This window comes from Salmo salar, chromosome ssa12 (genome assembly GCF_905237065.1).
Source record: "Salmo salar chromosome ssa12, Ssal_v3.1, whole genome shotgun sequence".
NCBI lineage: Eukaryota > Metazoa > Chordata > Actinopteri > Salmoniformes > Salmonidae > Salmo > Salmo salar.
In genome coordinates, this window is record NC_059453.1 from 100,308,385 (window position 1) to 100,329,338 (window position 20,954).

The 20,954-nt window shown below is 42.3% G+C and overlaps 1 protein-coding gene across 2 annotated transcripts in view; it reads right to left on the reverse strand.

Moving 5' to 3' along the window:
- Positions 1-15,067: 15,067 nt before the first annotated feature.
- The window catches only part of znf831 (zinc finger protein 831), a 109,871-nt gene continuing 103,984 nt past the window's right edge, over positions 15,068-20,954 (reverse strand). For both annotated transcript variants that reach the window (XM_045691999.1, XM_045692000.1), the window contains 2 exons: positions 19,484-19,680; positions 15,068-16,016 (listed from right to left, as the gene is read on the reverse strand). In XM_045691999.1, the coding sequence (XP_045547955.1) occupies positions 15,126-16,016; positions 19,484-19,680 (1,088 nt within the window). In that variant the 3' untranslated portion in view covers positions 15,068-15,125. The remainder of the gene's footprint in view (positions 16,017-19,483; positions 19,681-20,954) is intronic.

Below are 20,954 nucleotides of genomic sequence, written 5' to 3' on the forward strand. Positions count from 1 at the left end.
GAAGAGGACAGTGGTCTGTGAAGGGGCTGAGTCTGAGGCTGGGATTAGGGAGATGACTGGTTCTAGTGGTTCTCTCTCTGTGGACTCCAGGGTGAGGAGGAGGAGGAGGAGTGGATCTGAGAAGAGGACAGTGGTCTGGTCTGAGGACCAGGATGTACAACCGGACTCCAGGGTGAAGTTTCCCCTAGTTACAGATCTAGGATCAGCTCCCCCAATTCTAACTTTAACTACTAATCCAGAACTGACCCAATATCAGAATCTAGGGGTAACTTCACCAGCCTACACCGTTCAACCAGACCGTGTCACTGCAAGAAGTCATCACCCACTTCCTCGGTCCAATACCTCAACTTCAATCAGGACAATAAACGGTAAACAGGTTGAATTTCATACGAATTAACAACTCATCCAACTCCGATCGCACCCAAATAGAACATCTGTATGCAAGGGTGTGAATCCGCATTACAATATTGTACAGACCAGATAAATCTCAATGATTGTTGTTGCCTGAGTAAGATGTGATGAGTTTTGGCATGTATCTACAGATTGTCTATCTAATGTGTGATTACTAAGTTTCTTCACCTTTTTTAAATGTGTTTTTTATTGTTGTTGTTGTGTGGATGTGACTGAGTAAGTTGCCAAATTTCTTTCATCTAGAGAGACAGTACAGGTTAATCATATTCAGGTGCAATACGTTTTTTTTTTAATAAAGATATAGTATATCTTTTGAATACTACATCAATTTATGTATGTATTAATTTATTAATGTAGCTATTTACATAACCGTGGGAAGTGGTTTTGAGGGGGGGTTCGGGGTGCTGCAGGGTCGTCCCCCCCCCCTCCTCGCTGGAGACTAATGGTTTCCAGGACTAGTAGACGCTGTGACCTCTAACACTAGTAATGACCCACTGCACTACTTTGGTGACATGTTTTTTTACTAACTGTATTTGAGTGTTTACCAGCATTTGTAACTTGAGTGCGATTAATTATCTGGATAAAACAGTTAATCTGATAATATTTGTGGAATATAAAAAATACTTGCTTGATATGTTTTCCAGTTTCTTAAAATGCAACTTATTTCTTTGTAAAAACTCAAATGGTCTTTTCATTCCTTTTCCATTTCAGTATTTGTATTTATTATGGATCCCCATTAGTTCCTGCCAAGGCAGCAGCTACTCTTCCTGGGGTTTATTATGGATCCCCATTAGTTCCTGCCAAGGCAGCAGCTACTCTTCCTGGGGTTTATTATGGATCCCCATTAGTTCCTGCCAAGGCAGCAGCTACTCTTCCTGGGGTTTATTATGGATCCCCATTAGTTCCTGCCAAGGCAGCAGCTACTCTTCCTGGGGTTTATTATGGATCCCCATTAGTTCCTGCCAAGGCAGCAGCTACTCTTCCTGGGGTTTATTATGGATCCCCATTAGTTCCTGCCAAGGCAGCAGCTACTCTTCCTGGGGTTTATTATGGATCCCCATTAGTTCCTGCCAAGGCAGCAGCTACTCTTCCTGGGGTTTATTATGGATCCCCATTAGTTCCTGCCAAGGCAGCAGCTACTCTTCCTGGGGTTTATTATGGATCCCCATTAGTTCCTGCCAAGGCAGCAGCTACTCTTCCTGGGGTTTATTATGGATCCCCATTAGTTCCTGCCAAGGCAGCAGCTACTCTTCCTGGGGTTTATTATGGATCCCCATTAGTTCCTTTATGTTGATAGAAAGTCTACCGGCACAACCCTAGATGACCAGCCTATGTGCAATACTGTAATGTACATTTACATTAAGTGATTTGTAAGGATGGTCAATTAATACAGCACAAACAGTGGTTGTTTTCTATGTTGATGTGGATGTTTTGTGTCTTTGTCCATAACTTTGCACCTTTTGTTGGAAATGTTTGAGAATAGGCTTTTGTTCTTGCTGGATTCCATTAGAATGACAATTACAGTGAAAGAGACAAAAACTGACAATTACAACTATTAAACCCAGAAAGATACTGTTATACAACTACTTTATTTTTTACAAAGCCAAGATTCTGCAAAAAAAAAAAAAACATTTTTGCCCAGCGCTACAAACATCTGTATCAGTCCGCTAATACTAGACAAGGCCCAGTGCAATACTTTTGTGAAAAAGTATTTATTATTAAAATACCTTTTCCTGTCTTTACTGGACGCTGATCACGCTGTCGCCCAAAGTCTGGCAGATGGCGATATTGAGTCGCTTCATCTTACTGTCCAAAAGGAATCAATGCAGCCGCGTATACACTCGTATCCCCCGTGGAACGGTTCGTACATAACACATCTCCGTTCAGGCCGCAAAGGTGTCGATATAAATCAATTTAATTGCAAGAAATCTGGAGAAAGAAAAACAGGGAAAATATGCAAATATATCATACTTTCTTTATGAGAATATAATACATTAGATCTGGTAAAAGAAAATACAAAGAAAAACCAACCGTTATTAAACATTTTTTTTTTTTGTACCATCATCTTTGAAACGCAAGAGAAGATTCTGTATTTTCTCATTTTTCTCTCTCATGATGAGGGAGGAAAATGAAAGTTCACGGGTAGCAAGTAATGGTACACCTACCAATTAGTTATAGTGATTTTACTGATACGAATTTTGTTAATTAATTAATAAGGGATTTTAACTCATAATTCCGTTACCAAATTGGAAACAGAATTACCAAACAATCTGCAGCAGAATCACTGCAACTGAATTGGCTACAATAGGAAATCACAGTAGTCGCTAACCACAGCTGGGTTACCTGTTACTGTCCTCTCTTCCACTGTTATGTTCAGCTCATAGTGTCCCCTGTTACTGTCCTCTCTTCCACTGGCTGTTATGTTCAGCTCATAGTGTCTCCTGTTACTGTCCTCTCTTCCACTGACATACTGTTATGTTCAGCTCATAGTGTCTCCTGTTACTGTCCTCTCTTCCACTGACATACTGTTATGTTCAGCTCATAGTGTCTCCTGTTACTGTCCTCTCTTCCACTGGCATACTGTTATGTTCAGCTCATAGTGTCTCCTGTTACTGTCCTCTCTTCCACTGGCTGTTATGTTCAGCTCATAGTGTCTCCTGTTACTGTCCTCTCTTCTACTGACATACTGTTATGTTCAGCTCATAGTGTCTCCTGTTACTGTCCTCTCTTCCACTGGCTGTTATGTTCAGCTCATAGTGTCTCCTGTTACTGTCCTCTATTCCACTGACATACTGTTATGTTCAGCTCATAGTGTCTCCTGCTACTGTCCTCTCTTCCACTGGCTGTTATGTTCAGCTCATAGTGTCTCCTGTTACTGTCCTCTCTTCTACTGACATACTGTTATGTTCAGCTCATAGTGTCTCCTGTTACTGTCCTCTCTTCCACTGTCATACTGTTATGTTCAGCTCATAGTGTCTCCTGTTACTGTCCTCTCTTCCACTGACACTGTTATGTTCAGCTCATAGTGTCTCCTGTTACTGTCCTCTCTTCCACTGACATACTGTTATGTTCAGCTCATAGTGTCTCCTGTTACTGTCCTCTCTTCCACTGACATACTGTTATGTTCAGCTCATAGTGTCTCCTGTTACTGTCCTCTCTTCCACTGACATACTGTTATGTTCAGCTCATAGTGTCTCCTGTTACTGTCCTCTCTTCCACTGACATACTGTTATGTTCAGCTCATAGTGTCTCCTGTTACTGTCCTCTCTTCCACTGACATACTGTTATGTTCAGCTCATAGTGTCTCCTGTTACTGTCCTCTCTTCCACTGGCTGTTATGTTCAGCTCATAGTGTCTCCTGTTACTGTCCTCTCTTCCACTGACATACTGTTATGTTCAGCTCATAGTGTCTCCTGTTACTGTCCTCTCTTCCACTGACATACTGTTATGTTCAGCTCATAGTGTCTCCTGTTACTGTCCTCTCTTCTACTGACTGTTATGTTCAGCTCATAGTGTCTCCTGTTACTGTCCTCTCTTCCACTGACATACTGTTATGTTCAGCTCATAGTGTCTCCTGTTACTGTCCTCTCTTCCACTGACATACTGTTATGTTCAGCTCATAGTGTCTCCTGCTACTGTCCTCTCTTCCACTGACTGTTATGTTCAGCTCATAGTGTCTCCTGTTACTGTCCTCTCTTCCACTGACATACTGTTATGTTCAGCTCATAGTGTCTCCTGTTACTGTCCTCTCTTCTACTGACATACTGTTATGTTCAGCTCATAGTGTCTCCTGCTACTGTCCTCTCTTCCACTGACATACTGTTATGTTCAGCTCATAGTGTCTCCTGTTACTGTCCTCTCTTCTACTGACATACTGTTATGTTCAGCTCATAGTGTCTCCTGCTACTGTCCTCTCTTCCACTGACATACTGTTATGTTCAGCTCTTAGTGTCTCCTGCTACTGTCCTCTCTTCTACTGGCTGTTATGTTCAGCTCATAGTGTCTCCTGTTACTGTCCTCTCTTCCACTGACATACTGTTATGTTCAGCTCATAGTGTCTCCTGTTACTGTCCTCTCTTCCACTGGCTGTTATGTTCAGCTCATAGTGTCTCCTGTTACTGTCCTCTCTTCTACTGGCTGTTATGTTCAGCTCATAGTGTCTCCTGTTACTGTCCTCTCTTCCACTGGCTGTTATGTTCAGCTCATAGTGTCTCCTGTTACTGTCCTCTCTTCCACTGACATACTGTTATGTTCAGCTCTTAGTGTCTCCTGCTACTGTCCTCTCTTCTACTGGCTGTTATGTTCAGCTCATAGTGTCTCCTGTTACTGTCCTCTCTTCCACTGACTGTTATGTTCAGCTCATAGTGTCTCCTGTTACTGTCCTCTCTTCCACTGACATACTGTTATGTTCAGCTCATAGTGTCTCCTGTTACTGTCCTCTCTTCCACTGACATACTGTTATGTTCAGCTCTTAGTGTCTCCTGCTACTGTCCTCTCTTCTACTGGCTGTTATGTTCAGCTCATAGTGTCTCCTGTTACTGTCCTCTCTTCCACTGACATACTGTTATGTTCAGCTCATAGTGTCTCCTGCTACTGTCCTCTCTTCCACTGTTATGTTCAGCTCATAGTGTCTCCTGTTACTGTCCTCTCTTCCACTGACATACTGTTATGTTCAGCTCATAGTGTCTCCTGCTACTGTCCTCTCTTCCACTGACATACTGTTATGTTCAGCTCATAGTGTCTCCTGCTACTGTCCTCTCTTCCACTGACATACTGTTATGTTCAGCTCATAGTGTCTCCTGTTACTGTCCTCTCTTCCACTGGCTGTTATGTTCAGCTCATAGTGTCTCCTGTTACTGTCCTCTCTTCTACTGGCTGTTATGTTCAGCTCATAGTGTCTCCTGTTACTGTCCTCTCTTCCACTGACATACTGTTATGTTCAGCTCATAGTGTCTCCTGCTACTGTCCTCTCTTCCACTGACATACTGTTATGTTCAGCTCATAGTGTCTCCTGTTACTGTCCTCTCTTCCACTGACATACTGTTATGTTCAGCTCATAGTGTCTCCTGTTACTGTCCTCTCTTCTACTGACATACTGTTATGTTCAGCTCATAGTGTCTCCTGCTACTGTCCTCTCTTCCACTGTTATGTTCAGCTCATAGTGTCTCCTGTTACTGTCCTCTCTTCTACTGACTGTTATGTTCAGCTCATAGTGTCTCCTGCTACTGTCCTCTCTTCTACTGGCTGTTATGTTCAGCTCATAGTGTCTCCTGTTACTGTCCTCTCTTCCACTGACATACTGTTATGTTCAGCTCATAGTGTCTCCTGCTACTGTCCTCTCTTCCACTGACTGTTATGTTCAGCTCATAGTGTCTCCTGTTACTGTCCTCTCTTCCACTGGCTGTTATGTTCAGCTCATAGTGTCTCCTGTTACTGTCCTCTCTTCTACTGGCTGTTATGTTCAGCTCATAGTGTCTCCTGCTACTGTCCTCTCTTCCACTGACATACTGTTATGTTCAGCTCATAGTGTCTCCTGTTACTGTCCTCTCTTCCACTGACATACTGTTATGTTCAGCTCATAGCTGTTTTTTTCTTTGTCTTTATATTATCTGGTGGTCAGACCAATAGTGTTAAACAGTCTGAGTTCTCTCTCTCTCTCTCCAGTTAATGTCCCATCTCCCACCTTCTACTGACACGTACCCATGAGCCCCGTTCTTTCCATTCACTATAAGCAGCATCCTCAGCGTACTGGACCAAATCTGAACCTATTATAGATGTTCACTACATGACCAAAGGTATGTGGAAACCTGCTTGTCGAACGTCTCATTCCAAAATCATGGGCATTAATATGGAGTTGGTACAGCGGGGGTTAATATTAGCCTAGCATTTAGTTTGGTACAGCGGGGGTTAATATTAGCCTAGCATTTAGTTTGGTACAGCGGGGGTTAATATTAGCCTAGCATTTAGTTTGGTACAGCGGGTGTTAATATTAGCCTAGCATTTAGTTTGGTACAGCGGGGGTTAATATTAGCCTAGCATTTAGTTTGGTACAGCGGGGGTTAATATTAGCCTAGCATTTAGTTTGGTACAGCGGGGATTAATATTAGCCTAGCATTTAGTTTGGTACAGCGGGGGTTAATATTAGCCTAGCATTTAGTTTGGTACAGCGGGGGATAATATTAGCCTAGCATTTAGTTTGGTACAGCGGGGGTTAATATTAGCCTAGCATTTAGTTTGGTACAGTGGGTGTTAATATTAGCCTAGCATTTAGTTTGGTACAGCGGGGGTTAATATTAGCCTAGCATTTAGTTTGGTACAGTGGGTGTTAATATTAGCCTAGCATTTAGTTTGGTACAGCGGGGGTTAATATTAGCCTAGCATTTAGTTTGGTATAGCTGGGGTTAATATTAGCCTAGCATTTAGTTTGGTACAGCGGGGTTAATATTAGCCTAGCATTTAGTTTGGTACAGCGGGGATTAATATTAGCCTAGCATTTAGTTTGGTACCATGGGGGTTAATAATAGCCTAGCATTTAGTTTGGTACAGCTGGGGTTAATATTAGCCTAGCATTTAGTTTGGTACAGCGGGGGTTAATATTAGCCTAGCATTTAGTTTGGTACAGCGGGGGTTAATATTAGCCTAGCATTTAGTTTGGTACAGCGGGGGTTAATATTAGCCTAGCATTTAGTTTGGTACAGCGGGGGATAATATTAGCCTAGCATTTAGTTTTGTACTGTGGGGGTTAATATTAGCCTAGCATTTAGTTTGGTACAGCGGGGGATAATATTAGCCTAGCATTTAGTTTGGTACAGCTGGGGTTAATATTAGCCTAGCATTTAGTTTGGTACAGCTGGGGTTAATATTAGCCTAGCATTTAGTTTGGTACAGGGGGTGTTAATATTAGCCTAGCATTTAGTTTGGTACAGCGGGGGTTAATATTAGCCTAGCATTTAGTTTGGTACAGTGGGTGTTAATATTAGCCTAGCATTTAGTTTGGTACAGCGGGGGTTAATATTAGCCTAGCATTTAGTTTGGTATAGCCGGGGTTAATATTAGCCTAGCATTTAGTTTGGTACAGCGGGGTTAATATTAGCCTAGCATTTAGTTTGGTACAGCGGGGATTAATATTAGCCTAGCATTTAGTTTGGTACAGTGGGGGTTAATAATAGCCTAGCATTTAGTTTGGTACAGCTGGGGTTAATATTAGCCTAGCATTTAGTTTGGTACAGCGGGGGTTAATATTAGCCTAGCATTTAGTTTGGTACAGCGGGGGTTAATATTAGCCTAGCATTTAGTTTGGTACAGCGGGGGTTAATATTAGCCTAGCATTTAGTTTGGTACAGCGGGGGATAATATTAGCCTAGCATTTAGTTTGGTACTGTGGGGGTTAATATTAGCCTAGCATTTAGTTTTGTACTGTGGGGGATAATATTAGCCTAGCATTTCTTTTGGTACTGTGGGGTTAACATAAGCCTAGCATTTAGTTTGGTACAGCGAGGGTTAATATTAGCCTAGCATTTAGTTTGGTACTGTGGGGGTTAATATTAGCCTAGCATTTCTTTTGTTACTGTGGGGGATAATATTAGCCTAGCATTTAGTTTGGTACAGCGGGGGTTAATATTAGCCTAGCATTTAGTTTGGTACAGTGGGGGATAATTTTAGCCTAGCATTTAGTTTGGTACAGTGGGGGATAATATTAGCCTAGCATTTAGTTTGGTACAGCGGGGGATAATATTAGCCTAGCATTTAGTTTGGTACAGCGGGGGATAATATTAGCCTAGCATTTAGTTTGGTACAGCGGGGGTTAATATTAGCCTAGCATTTAGTTTGGTACAGCTGGGATTAATATTAGCCTAGCATTTAGTTTGGTACAGCGGGGGATAATATTAGCCTAGCATTTAGTTTGGTACAGCGGGGATTAATATTAGCCTAGCATTTAGTTTGTTACTGTGGGGGATAATATTAGCCTAGCATTTAGTTTGTTACTGTGGGGGTTAATATTAGCCTAGCATTTAGTTTGTTACTGTGGGGGTTAATATTAGCCTAGCATTTAGTTTGTTACTGTGGGGGATAATATTAGCCTAGCATTTAGTTTGTTACTGTGGGGGATAATATTAGCCTAGCATTTAGTTTGTTACTGTGGGGGTTAATATTAGCCTAGCATTTGAGTAGGTACATTCAGCTTGTCAACACTGCTTACAAAAACAAGCCGTGATGAAGTCAATCTCTCTTCTACTTTGAGCCATGGGAGATTAACATGCATGCCATTAATATTAGCTCCCTGTGTACATTTAAGGGATAGCTGTGCTGCCCTGTTTTGAGCCAACTGCAATTTTCCTAAATCACTCTGTGTGCCACCTGACCACATTACTGAATTGTAGTCCAGGTGTATCAAAACTAGGGCCTGTAGGACCTGCCCTGTTCATAGTGCTGTTAAGAAGAAGGTAGAAACTAGGGCCTGTAGGACCTGCCTTGTTGATAGTGTTGTTAAGAAGGTAGAAACTAGGGCCTGTAGGACCTGCCTTGTTGATAGTGTTGTTAAGGTAGAAACTAGGGCCTGTAGGACCTGCCTTGTTGATAGTGTTGTTGAGAAGGTAGAAACTAGGGCCTGTAGGACCTGCCTTGTTGATAGTGTTGTTAAGAAGGTAGAAACTAGGGCCTGTAGGACCTGCCTTGTTGATAGTGTTGTTAAGAAGGTAGAAACTAGGGCCTGTAGGACCTGCCTTGTTGATAGTGTTGTTAAGAAGGTAGAAACTAGGGCCTGTAGGACCTGCCTTGTTGATAGTGTTGTTAAGAAGGTAGAAACTAGGGCCTGTAGGACCTGCCTTGTTGATAGTGATGTTAAGAAGGTAGAAACTAGGGCCTGTAGGACCTGCCTTGTTGATAGTGCTGTTAAGAAGGCAGAGCAGCGCTTTATTATGGACAGACTTCTCCCCATCTTAGCTACTGTTGCATCAACATGTTTTGACCATAACAATTTACAATCCAGGGTTATGGAATCAAACCCACAACCCTGGCGTTGCAAACACCATGCTCTACCAACTGAGCTACATCGAAGAACCCTCCATGTCCAGACCTGACAGAATCCTCCACTTCCAGACCTGACAGAACCCTCCAGTTCCAGACCTGACAGAACCCTCCACTTCCAGACCTGACAGAACCCTCCACTTCCAGACCTGACAGAACCCTCCAGTTCCAGACCTGACAGAACCCTCCATGTCCAGACCTGACAGAACCCTCCATGTCCAGACCTGACAGAACCCTCCAGTTCCAGACCTGACAGAACCCTCCAGTTCCAGACCTGACAGAACCCTCCACTTCCAGACCTGACAGAACCCTCCATGTCCAGACCTGACAGAACCCTCCAGTTCCAGACCTGACAGAACCCTCCACTTCCAGACCTGACAGAACCCTCCAGTTCCAGACCTGACAGAACCCTCCACTTCCAGACCTGACAGAACCCTCCAGGTCCAGACCTTACAGAACCCTCCAGGTCCAGACCTTACAGAACCCTCCAGTTCCAGACATTACAGAACCCTCCAGTTCCAGACCTGACAGAAACCCTCCTGGGTTCCAGACCTGACAGAACCCTCCACTTCCAGACCTGACAGAATCCTCCAGGTCCAGACCTGACAGAAACCCTCCTAGGTTCCAGACCTGACAGAAACCCTCCACTTCCAGACCTGACAGAACCCTCCTGGGTTCCAGACCTGACAGAAACCCTCCTAGGTTCCAGACCTGACAGAACCTGTGGGAGAAAAGAGAATGTGCTGAGGGAAGGAAAAGCAGAGATACATTAATGAAGGGAGGAGGAGATAAACACCTAACCAGGACAAATGAGTAAGGGTAAGCATGCGATGCATGCATTCATTTTATGTCCATATAAGGAAAGTTTGGCCACCATTATGTTAGAAACAAGAGCAGATGTGGGCGTTATCCTCAGATATGAGCGTTATCCATAGGGTTGAAAGATAATGGTGGCAGAAAGCACAAAGGGTTTTTCTTCATTTACATAAAGGATGGACCTATGTATTTTATGTGCATAAAAGCAGAGCTGGGGCCTGAGAAAGTCAGTTGTTCCGCGGACCAGCTCGGCTTTGCTACTTTGTATTAAAGTCTATATTGAATTTACAAGTTCTTGTAAGAGTGATACTTTTAAGACAATTTTCCACGACAGAACCCTCCAGGTCCAGACCTGACAGAACCCTCCAGTTCCAGACCTGACAGAACCCTCCTGGGTTCCAGACCTGACAGAACCCTCCAGTACCAGACCTGACAGAACCCTCCTGGGTTCCAGACATTACAGAACCCTCCAGTTCCAGACCTGACAGAAACCCTCCTGGGTTTCAGACCTGACAGAACCCTCCTAGGTTCCAGACCTGACAGAAACCCTCCTAGGTTCCAGACCTGACAGAACCCTCCAGTTCCAGACCTGACAGAACCCTCCTGGGTTTCAGACCTGACAGAACCTGTGGGAGAAAAGAGAATGTGCTGAGGGAAGGAAAAGCAGAGATACATTAATGAAGGGAGGAGGAGATAAACACCTAACCAGGACAAATGAGTAAGGGTAAGCATGCGATGCATGCATTCATTTTATGTCCATATAAGGAAAGTTTGGCCACCATTATGTTAGAAACAAGAGCAGATGTGGGCGTTATCCTCAGATATGAGCGTTATCCATAGGGTTGAAAGATAATGGTGGCAGAAAGCACAAAGGGTTTTTCTTCATTTACATAAAGGATGGACCTATGTATTGTATGTGCATAAAAGCAGAGCTGGGGCCTGAGAAAGTCAGTTGTTCCGCGGACCAGCTCGGCTTTGCTACTTTGTATTAAAGTCTATATTGAATTTACAAGTTCTTGTAAGAGTGATACTTTTAAGACAATTTTCCACGACAAACCCTCCAGTTCCAGACATTACAGAACCCTCCAGGTCCAGACCTGACAGAACCCTCCAGGTCCAGACCTGACAGAACCCTCCTGGGTTCCAGACCTGACAGAACCCTCCAGGTCCAGACCTGACAGAATCCTCCTGGGTTCCAGACCTGACAGAACCCTCCAGTTCCAGACCTGACAGAATCCTCCTGGGTTCCAGACCTGACAGAACCTTCCTGGGTTCCAGACCTGACAGAACCCTCCTGGGTTCCAGACCTGACAGAACCCTCCAGGTCCAGACCTGACAGAACCCTCCTGGGTTCCAGACCTGACAGAAACCCTCCAGTTCCAGACCTGACAGAACCCTCCAGGTCCAGACCTGACAGAACCCTCCAGAAGGGTATATTAGCTGTCCGCTGAAAGTCTATTGAAAGATGATCAATGAATATTTTGAAACATGAATAGTACATTTTGCTCTATAGCCGTGATTGGAATGCTGACTGTTCAAACAACAAGTTACATGCGACCAAATCACATTTGTGTGTGTGGGACTTAGAGAACTTCAGTTTATAAACGGCAGTGATTTCATTTACATTTTAGTCATTTTAGCAGACGCTCTTATCTAGAGCGACTTACAGTAGTGAATGCATACATTTCATACCTTTTTTAAAATGTATTTTAAATGTATTTTTTTGTACTGGCCCCCCCCGTGGGAATCGAACCCACAACCCTGGCGTTGCGAACACCATGCTCTACCAACTGAGCCACAGGGAAGACATGGAAGACATTTCAGAACTAAAGACTGGATGTGTCAGTACACTAATCTTGAAGAGCCAGTCATTATTGTAACGGTATTAATAATATGCAACATAATATGTCATATAATTGAAATGATTCATGTAAACCAGTCTAGAGAGAGACAGATTATTCACATGTAACGTCATTCAATCTCTAATAATGTTATTAAGGACTAATATCATTCATACACTTCGCTACTACGTCCTATTTATTGCCTTTACCTCCTCACGCCATTTACACACACTGTATATAGACGTTCCTATTGTGTTATTGACTGTATGTTTTGGTTATTCCATGTGTAACTCTGTGTTGTTGTATGTTGTCGAACTGCTTTGCTTTATCTTGGCCAGGTCGCAGTTGTAAATGAGAACTTGTTCTCAACTGGCCTACCTGGTTAAATAAAGGGTTAGGGTTATATATATAATATATAAATACCTGGTTAAATAAAGGGTTATATATATAATATATAAATACCTGGTTAAATAAAGGGTTATATATATAATATATAAATACCTGGTTAAATAAAGGGTTATATATATAATATATAAATACCTGGTTAAATAAAGGGTTATATATATAATATATAAATACCTGGTTAAATAAAGGGTTATATATATATATATAATATATAAATACCTGGTTAAATAAAGGGTTATATATATAATATATAAATACCTGGTTAAATAAAGGGTTATATATATATAATATATAAATACCTGGTTAAATAAAGGGTTATATATATATATAATATATAAATACCTGGTTAAATAAAGGGTTATATATATATAATATATAAATACCTGGTTAAATAAAGGGTTATATATATAATATATAAATACCAGGTTAAATAAAGGGTTAGGGTTATATATATAATATATAAATACCTGGTTAAATAAAGGGTTATATATATATAATATATAAATACCTGGTTAAATAAAGGGTTATATATATAATATATAAATACCTGGTTAAATAAAGGGATATATATAATATATAAATACCTGGTTAAATAAAGGGTTAGGGTTATATATATAATATATAAATACCTGGTTAAATAAAGGGTTATATATATATATAATATATAAATACCTGGTTAAATAAAGGGTTATATATATAATATATAAATACCTGGTTAAATAAAGGGTTATATATATAATATATAAATACCTGGTTAAATAAAGGGTTATATATATAATATATAAATACCTGGTTAAATAAAGGGTTATATATATAATATATAAATACCTGGTTAAATAAAGGGTTATATATATATATATAATATATAAATACCTGGTTAAATAAAGGGTTATATATATAATATATAAATACCTGGTTAAATAAAGGGTTATATATATATAATATATAAATACCTGGTTAAATAAAGGGTTATATATATATATATATATAATATATAAATACCTGGTTAAATAAAGGGTTATATATATATAATATATAAATACCTGGTTAAATAAAGGGTTATATATATAATATATAAATACCAGGTTAAATAAAGGGTTAGGGTTATATATATAATATATAAATACCTGGTTAAATAAAGGGTTATATATATATAATATATAAATACCTGGTTAAATAAAGGGTTATATATATAATATATAAATACCTGGTTAAATAAAGGGATATATATAATATATAAATACCTGGTTAAATAAAGGGTTAGGGTTATATATATAATATATAAATACCTGGTTAAATAAAGGGTTATATATATATAATATATAAATACCTGGTTAAATAAAGGGTTATATATATAATATATAAATACCTGGTTAAATAAAGGGTTATATATATAATATATAAATACCTGGTTAAATAAAGGGTTATATATATAATATATAAATACCTGGTTAAATAAAGGGTTATATATATAATATATAAATACCTGGTTAAATAAAGGTGAAATAAAAATACAATAAAGACAGTAAATGAGAGTCTAGAGCAGCTGAAGGAGGTTTCTGATACAATTTTATCCAACTTTTATTTTTTATAAAACATCTGAAAAACATCTGAAAAATAACATCAAACAATGTACACTATACTGATTAAATCAAATGCTTTTCTGTCACTTATATACAACATATGGCACTCCAGGTTAATTCCCATAAAACAAGATGTTTATTAATGTACAGTTCGATCCTCTATCAGTTTCTCCTGTGACCCACGGCCCTGTATATGACCCACGGTCCTGTATATGACCCACGGCCCTGTATATGACCCACGGTCCTGTATATGACCCACGGCCCTGTATATGACCCACGGCCCTGTATATGACCCACGGTCCTGTATATGACCCACGGTCCTGTATGTGACCCACGGCCCTGTATATGACCCACGGCCCTGTATATGACCCACGGCCCTGTATATGACCCACGGTCCTGTATATGACCCACGGTCCTGTATATGACCAACGGTCCTGTATATGACCCTCGGCCCTGTATATGACCCACGGTCCTGTATATGACCCACGGTCCTGTATATGACCCTTGGTCCTGTATATGACCCATGGTCCTGTTCTCCACCCCAGCCAGTGTTCCTCAGGCTAGCTCCTCTTCTTCTCCTCCCCTCTTCTTCCCTCTCCATGTTCCTCTCCATGTTCCTCTCCTCCTCCCCTCCTCCCCTCCTCCCCTCCTCTCCTCCTCCCCTCTTCCCCTCCTCCATTCCTCTCCTCCCTTTACCCTCTACCCTCCCCTTCTCTCCTCCCTCCCTCCTCTCCTGTCCTCCCTCTCCTCCCTCCCTCCACCCCTACTCCCCTCCTGTCCTCCCTCTCCTCCCTCCACCCCTCCTCCCCTCCACCCCTCCTCTCCTCCCTCCCTCCACCCCTCCACCCCTCCTCCCTCCTCCCCTCCTCCCCTCCTCTCCTCCCTCCTCCCTCCACCCCTCCTCCCCTCCTCCCCTCCTCTCCTCCCTCCTCCCTCCTCCCCTCCTCCCCTCCTCTCCTCCCTCCACCTCTCCTCCCTCCTCCCCTCCTCCCCTCCTCCCCTCTTCCAGTCTGTCTGTATTCCATTTAGGAAATCTAACTGTCTAAAGCTCAATGATCAGTTTCCCTTCATCATCACTACTGCTACTGTCCTCTTGGTCCTCCAGGCTACTACTCTGCACTCCCCCGACCCTGCTCACACAGTCTGCTATAGGGGCCCCAACCCTGCTCACACACTCTGCTGTAGGGGCCCTAACCCTGCTCAAACAGTCTACTGTAGGGGCCCTAAACCTGCTCACACACTCGATTGTAGGGGCCCTAACCCTGCTCCAACAGTCTACTGTAGGGGCCCTAAACCTGCTCACACACTCTGCTGTAGGGGCCCTAACCCTGCTCACACAGTCTACTGTAGGGGCCCTAACCCTGCTCACACACTCTGTTATAGGGGCCCTAACCCTGCTCACACAGTCTACTCTAGGGGCCCTAACCCTGCTCAAACAGTCTACTGTAGGGGCCCTAAACTTGCTCACACACTCTGTTGTAGGGGCCCTAAACCTGCTCACACACTGTGCTGTAGGGGCCCTAAACCTGCTCACACACTGTGCTGTAGGGGCCCTAAACCTGCTCAAACAGTCTACTGTAGGGAAGGGGTGTGTCTGTCCTGCCCTACTCACATTCGTATATACCATGTTAGTCTCACTGTGGCTCTGAAGTAGTTTGGAGGGGAGGACACAGTTTGTCTCTGTCTTAGGCAAAATCTGTGATCTGCTGAAGATGCTGGTATCACTAAAGGCTGGGGTGCTACAGCACACGGTGGGTTCAGGGGCATTGGAACAGTTGGTCTGTAGGTTATACGACGGATCTTTTCCTGAAGTTAAGTTGATCTGTTGCTGAGTGGCCTTCGAAAGTGTGTGAGACACGTTGGTTGGTGTCTGATATAGACGACGGTAAAGTGGCAGCGATGTCCAGATGCTGTGACGGGAATCTGCTTCATCCTGTCAGAGAGAGAAGTATCAGTTCCCGGTCATTCTAGTAGCTCCACAATGTCTTGGATAGTTTAAGAAGGACCAAACAGACAGACCATCAGATAGACAAATAGATAGTCTACTAACCCAGACTGACCCAGAGCTGTGTCCCAAATAGATAGTTTACTAACCCAGACTGACCCAGAGCTGTGTCCCAAATAGATCGTCTACTAACCCAGACTGACCCAGAGCTGTGTCCCAAATAGATCGTCTACTAACCCAGACTGACCCAGAGCTGTCTCCCAAATAGATCGTCTACTAACCCAGACTGACCCAGAGCTGTGTCCCAAATAGATCGTCTACTAACCCAGACTGACCCAGAGCTGTGTCCCAAATAGATAGTTTACTAACCCAGACTGACCCAGAGCTGTGTCCCAAATAGATAGTTTACTAACCCAGACTGACCCAGAGCTGTGTCCCAAATAGATCGTCTACTAACCCAGACTGACCCAGAGCTGTGTCCCAAATAGATCGTCTACTAACCCAGACTGACCCAGAGCTGTGTCCCAAATAGATCGTCTACTAACCCAGACTGACCCAGAGCTGTGTCCCAAATAGATAGTCTACTAACCCAGACTGACCCAGAGCTGTGTCCCAAATAGATAGTCTACTAACCCAGACTGACCCAGAGCTGTGTCCCAAATAGATCGTCTACTAACCCAGACTGACCCAGAGCTGTGTCCCAAATAGATCGTCTACTAACCCAGACTGACCCAGAGCTGTGTCCCAAATAGATCGTCTACTAACCCAGACTGACCCAGAGCTGTGTCCCAAATAGATAGTTTACTAACCCAGACTGACCCAGAGCTGTGTCCCAAATAGATAGTTTACTAACCCAGACTGACCCAGAGCTGTGTCCCAAATAGATCGTCTACTAACCCAGACTGACCCAGAGCTGTGTCCCAAATAGATAGTCTACTAACCCAGACTGACCCAGAGCTGTGTCCCAAATAGATAGTCTACTAACCCAGACTGACCCAGAGCTGTGTCCCAAATAGATCGTCTACTAACCCAGACTGACCCAGAGCTGTGTCCCAAATAGATAGTCTACTAACCCAGACTGACCCAGAGCTGTGTCCCAAATAGATAGTCTACTAACCCAGACTGACCCAGAGCTGTGTCCCAAATAGATAGTTTACTAACCCAGACTGACCCAGAGCTGTGTCCCAAATAGATAGTTTACTAACCCAGACTGACCCAGAGCTGTGTCCCAAATAGATAGTCTACTAACCCAGACTGACCCAGAGATGTGTCCCAAATATCAAACATATCTCTTTATCAAAATCAAGTCAAAGTTTGTTGGTCATATTTGCAGATGTTATCGCAGGTGCAGTGAAATGCTTGTGTTTCTAGCTTCAACAGTGCAGGAATAATACCTAGAAAACAATACAATACAAAACCAACATAATCCAAAAATAAAAATTAAGAAATATCAGAAAGGGTAGAGTCGGGGGGCTAGGTTCAGTCTGTTATATCTGGAGTAATTCTCCTGTCTTATCCGGTGTCCTGTGTGAATTTAAGTATGCTCTCTCTAATTCTCTCTCTCTCTCTCTCTCTCTCTCTCTCTCTCTCTCTCTCTCTCTCTCTCTCTCTCTCTCTGTGTGCGCATTATTTCGCTGTTTGGGGTGGCTTGTGTGTGCTCGCCTGTTTCAACTATTAAAAGCCACTACCCTGTGCTCGCTGCTTCCTGCGTTTGATTCCTCACTACGACGCCCGAGCCTTACACCACCCGGCACAACCAGAGGAGGACTGGCCACCCCTCATAGCCTGGTTCCTCTCTAGGTTTCTTCCTAGGTTCTGGCCTTTCTAGGGAGTTTTTCCTAGCCACCCCTCATAGCCTGGTTCCTCTCTAGGTTTCTTCCTAGGTTCTGGCCTTTCTAGGGAGTTTTTCCTAGCCACCGTGCTTCTACACCTGCATTGCTTGCTGTTTGGGGGGTTTTAGGCTGGGTTTCTGTACAGCACTTTGAGATATCAGCTGATGCAAGAAGGGCTTTATGAATAAATTTGATTTGAAGATCTGATAACATTCAGTATACAAAAATCAGCAAAAATAGAGAAAATCATGGAAGCTTTAACCCTAGACCAGCCAGTCCCCATGTTGTAATGGAAAATGTAACTCCGTGTCTGTGAGATGTCTGTTGATTATACTGCGTGTCTGTGAAATGTCTGTTGATTATACTGCGTGTCTGTGAGATGTCTGTTGATTATACTGCGTGTCTGTGAGATGTCTGTTGATTATACTGCGTGTCTGTGAGATGTCTGTTGATTATACTGCGTGTCTGTGAGATGTCTGTTGATTATACTGCGTGTCTGTGAGATGTCTGTTGATTATACTGCGTGTCTGTGAGATGTCTGTTGATTGTACTGCGTGTCTGTGAGATGTCTGTTGATTATACTGCGTGTCTGTGAGATGTCTGTTGATTATACTGCGTGTCTGTGAGATGTCTGTTGATTATACTGCGTGTCTGTGAGATGTCTGTTGATTATACTGCGTGTCTGTGAGATGTCTGTTGATTATACTGCGTGTCTGTGAGATGTCTGTTGATTATACTGCGTGTCTGTGAGATGTCTGTTGATTATACTGCGTGTCTGTGAGATGTATGTTGATTATACTGCGTGTCTGTGAGATGTCTGTTGATTATACTGCGTGTCTGTGAGATGTCTGTTGATTATACTGCGTGTCTGTGAGATGTCTGTTGATTATACTGCGTGTCTGTGAGATGTCTGTTGATTATACTGCGTGTCTGTGAGATGTCTGTTGATTATACTGCGTGTCTGTGAGATGTCTGTTGATTATACTGCGTGTCTGTGAGATGTCTGTTGATTATACTGCGTGTCTGTGAGATGTCTGTTGATTATACTGCGTGTCTGTGAGATGTCTGTTGATTATACTGCGTGTCTGTGTGGGAGAGATGTTGCTTTTGTTTCATACAGGTGTCAGCAGCGTTAAGGTCTAGTGAAGGTTCTAGTGAAGGTTCTAGTGAAGGTTCTAGTGAAGGGTCTAGTGAAGGTTCTAGTGAAGGTTCTAGTGAAGGGTCTAGTGAAGGTTCTAGTGAAGGGTCTAGTGAAGGGTCTAGTGAAGGTTCTAGTGAAGGTTCTAGTGAAGGGTCTAGTGAAGGGTCTAGTGAAGGTTCTAGTGAAGGTTCTAGTGAAGGTTCTAGTGAAGGTTCTAGTGAAGGGTCTAGTGAAGGTTCTAGTGAAGGTTCTAGTGAAGGGTCTAGTGAAGGTTCTAGTGAAGGGTCTAGTGAAGGTTCTAGTGAAGGTTCTAGTGAAGGTTCTAGTGAAGGGTCTAGTGAAGGTTCTAGTGAAGGGTCTAGTGAAGGTTCTAGTGAAGGGTCTAGTGAAGGGTCTAGTGAAGGGTCTAGTGAAGGTTCTAGTGAAGGTTCTAGTGAAGGTATTATTGATTGACAGACAGATAGACACATCTCTTGACTTACCTCTCCTCTAAACCCATCAGAGGTATGGCCAGGTGTTTCCGTTGTCTCCTCACTCTCCTCTGTCTCTTCCAAAACCTCTTCTCTCTCCTCCCTCTTCTCCTCCCACTCCTCCCTCTCCTCTTCATCTTTCAGGCTTGTTCTTCTGGAGTCTTCCTCCTCCTCCTCATCTCCTCCTCTGTCACAGCTCTTCTTGGCTCCTTTAGGACAAACCAGTTTAGTAAGACATTAGAGACAGTAGGATTAGACATTAGAGACAGTCGGATTAGACATTAGAGACAGTCGGATTAGACATTAGAGACATTCGGATTAGACATTAGAGACATTCGGATTAGACATTAGAGACAGTAGGATTAGACATTAGAGACAGTAGGATTAGACATAAGAGACAGTAGGATTAGACATTAGAGACAGTAGGATTAGACATTAGAGACAGTAGGATTAGACATTAGAGACAGTAGGATTAGACATTAGAGACAGTAGGATTAGACATTAGAGACAGTAGGATTAGACATTAGAGACAGTAGGATTAGACATTAGAGACAGTAGGATTAGACATTAGAGACAGTAGGATTAGACATTAGAGACAGTAGGATTAGACATTAGAGACAGTAGGATTAGACATTAGAGACAGTAGGATTAGACATTAGAGACATTCGGATTAGACATTAGAGACATTCGGATTAGACATTAGAGACAGTAGGATTAGACATTAGAGACAGTAGGATTAGACATTAGAGACAGTAGGATTAGACATTAGAGACATTCGGATTAGACATTAGAGACATTCGGATTAGACATTAGAGACATTCGGATTAGACATTAGAGACATTCGGATTAGACATTAGAGACAGTAGGATTAGACATTAGAGACAGTAGGATTAGACATTAGAGACAGTAGGATTAGACATTAGAGACAGTAGGATTAGACATTAGAGACAGTAGGATTAGACATTAGAGACAGTAGGATTAGACATTAGAGACAGTAGGATTAGACATTAGAGACAGTAGGATTAGACATTAGAGACAGTAGGATTAGACATTAGAGACAGTAGGATTAGACATTAGAGACAGTAGGATTAGTCATTAGAGACAGTAGGATTAGACATTAGAGACAGTAGGATTAGACATTAGAGACAGTAGGATTAGACATTAGAGACAGTAGGATTAGACATTAGAGACAGTAGGATTAGACATTAGAGACAGTAGGATTAGACATTAGAGACAGTAGGATTATACATTAGAGACAGTAGGATTAGACATTAGAGACAGTATGATTAGACATTAGAGACAGTAGGATTAGACATTAGAGACAGTAGGATTAGACATTAGAGACAGTAGGATTAGACATTAGAGACAGTAGGATTAGACATTAGAGACAGTAGGATTAGACATTAGAGACTGTAGGATTAGACATTAGAGACAGTAGGATTAGACATTAGAGACAGTAGGATTAGACATTAGAGACAGTAGG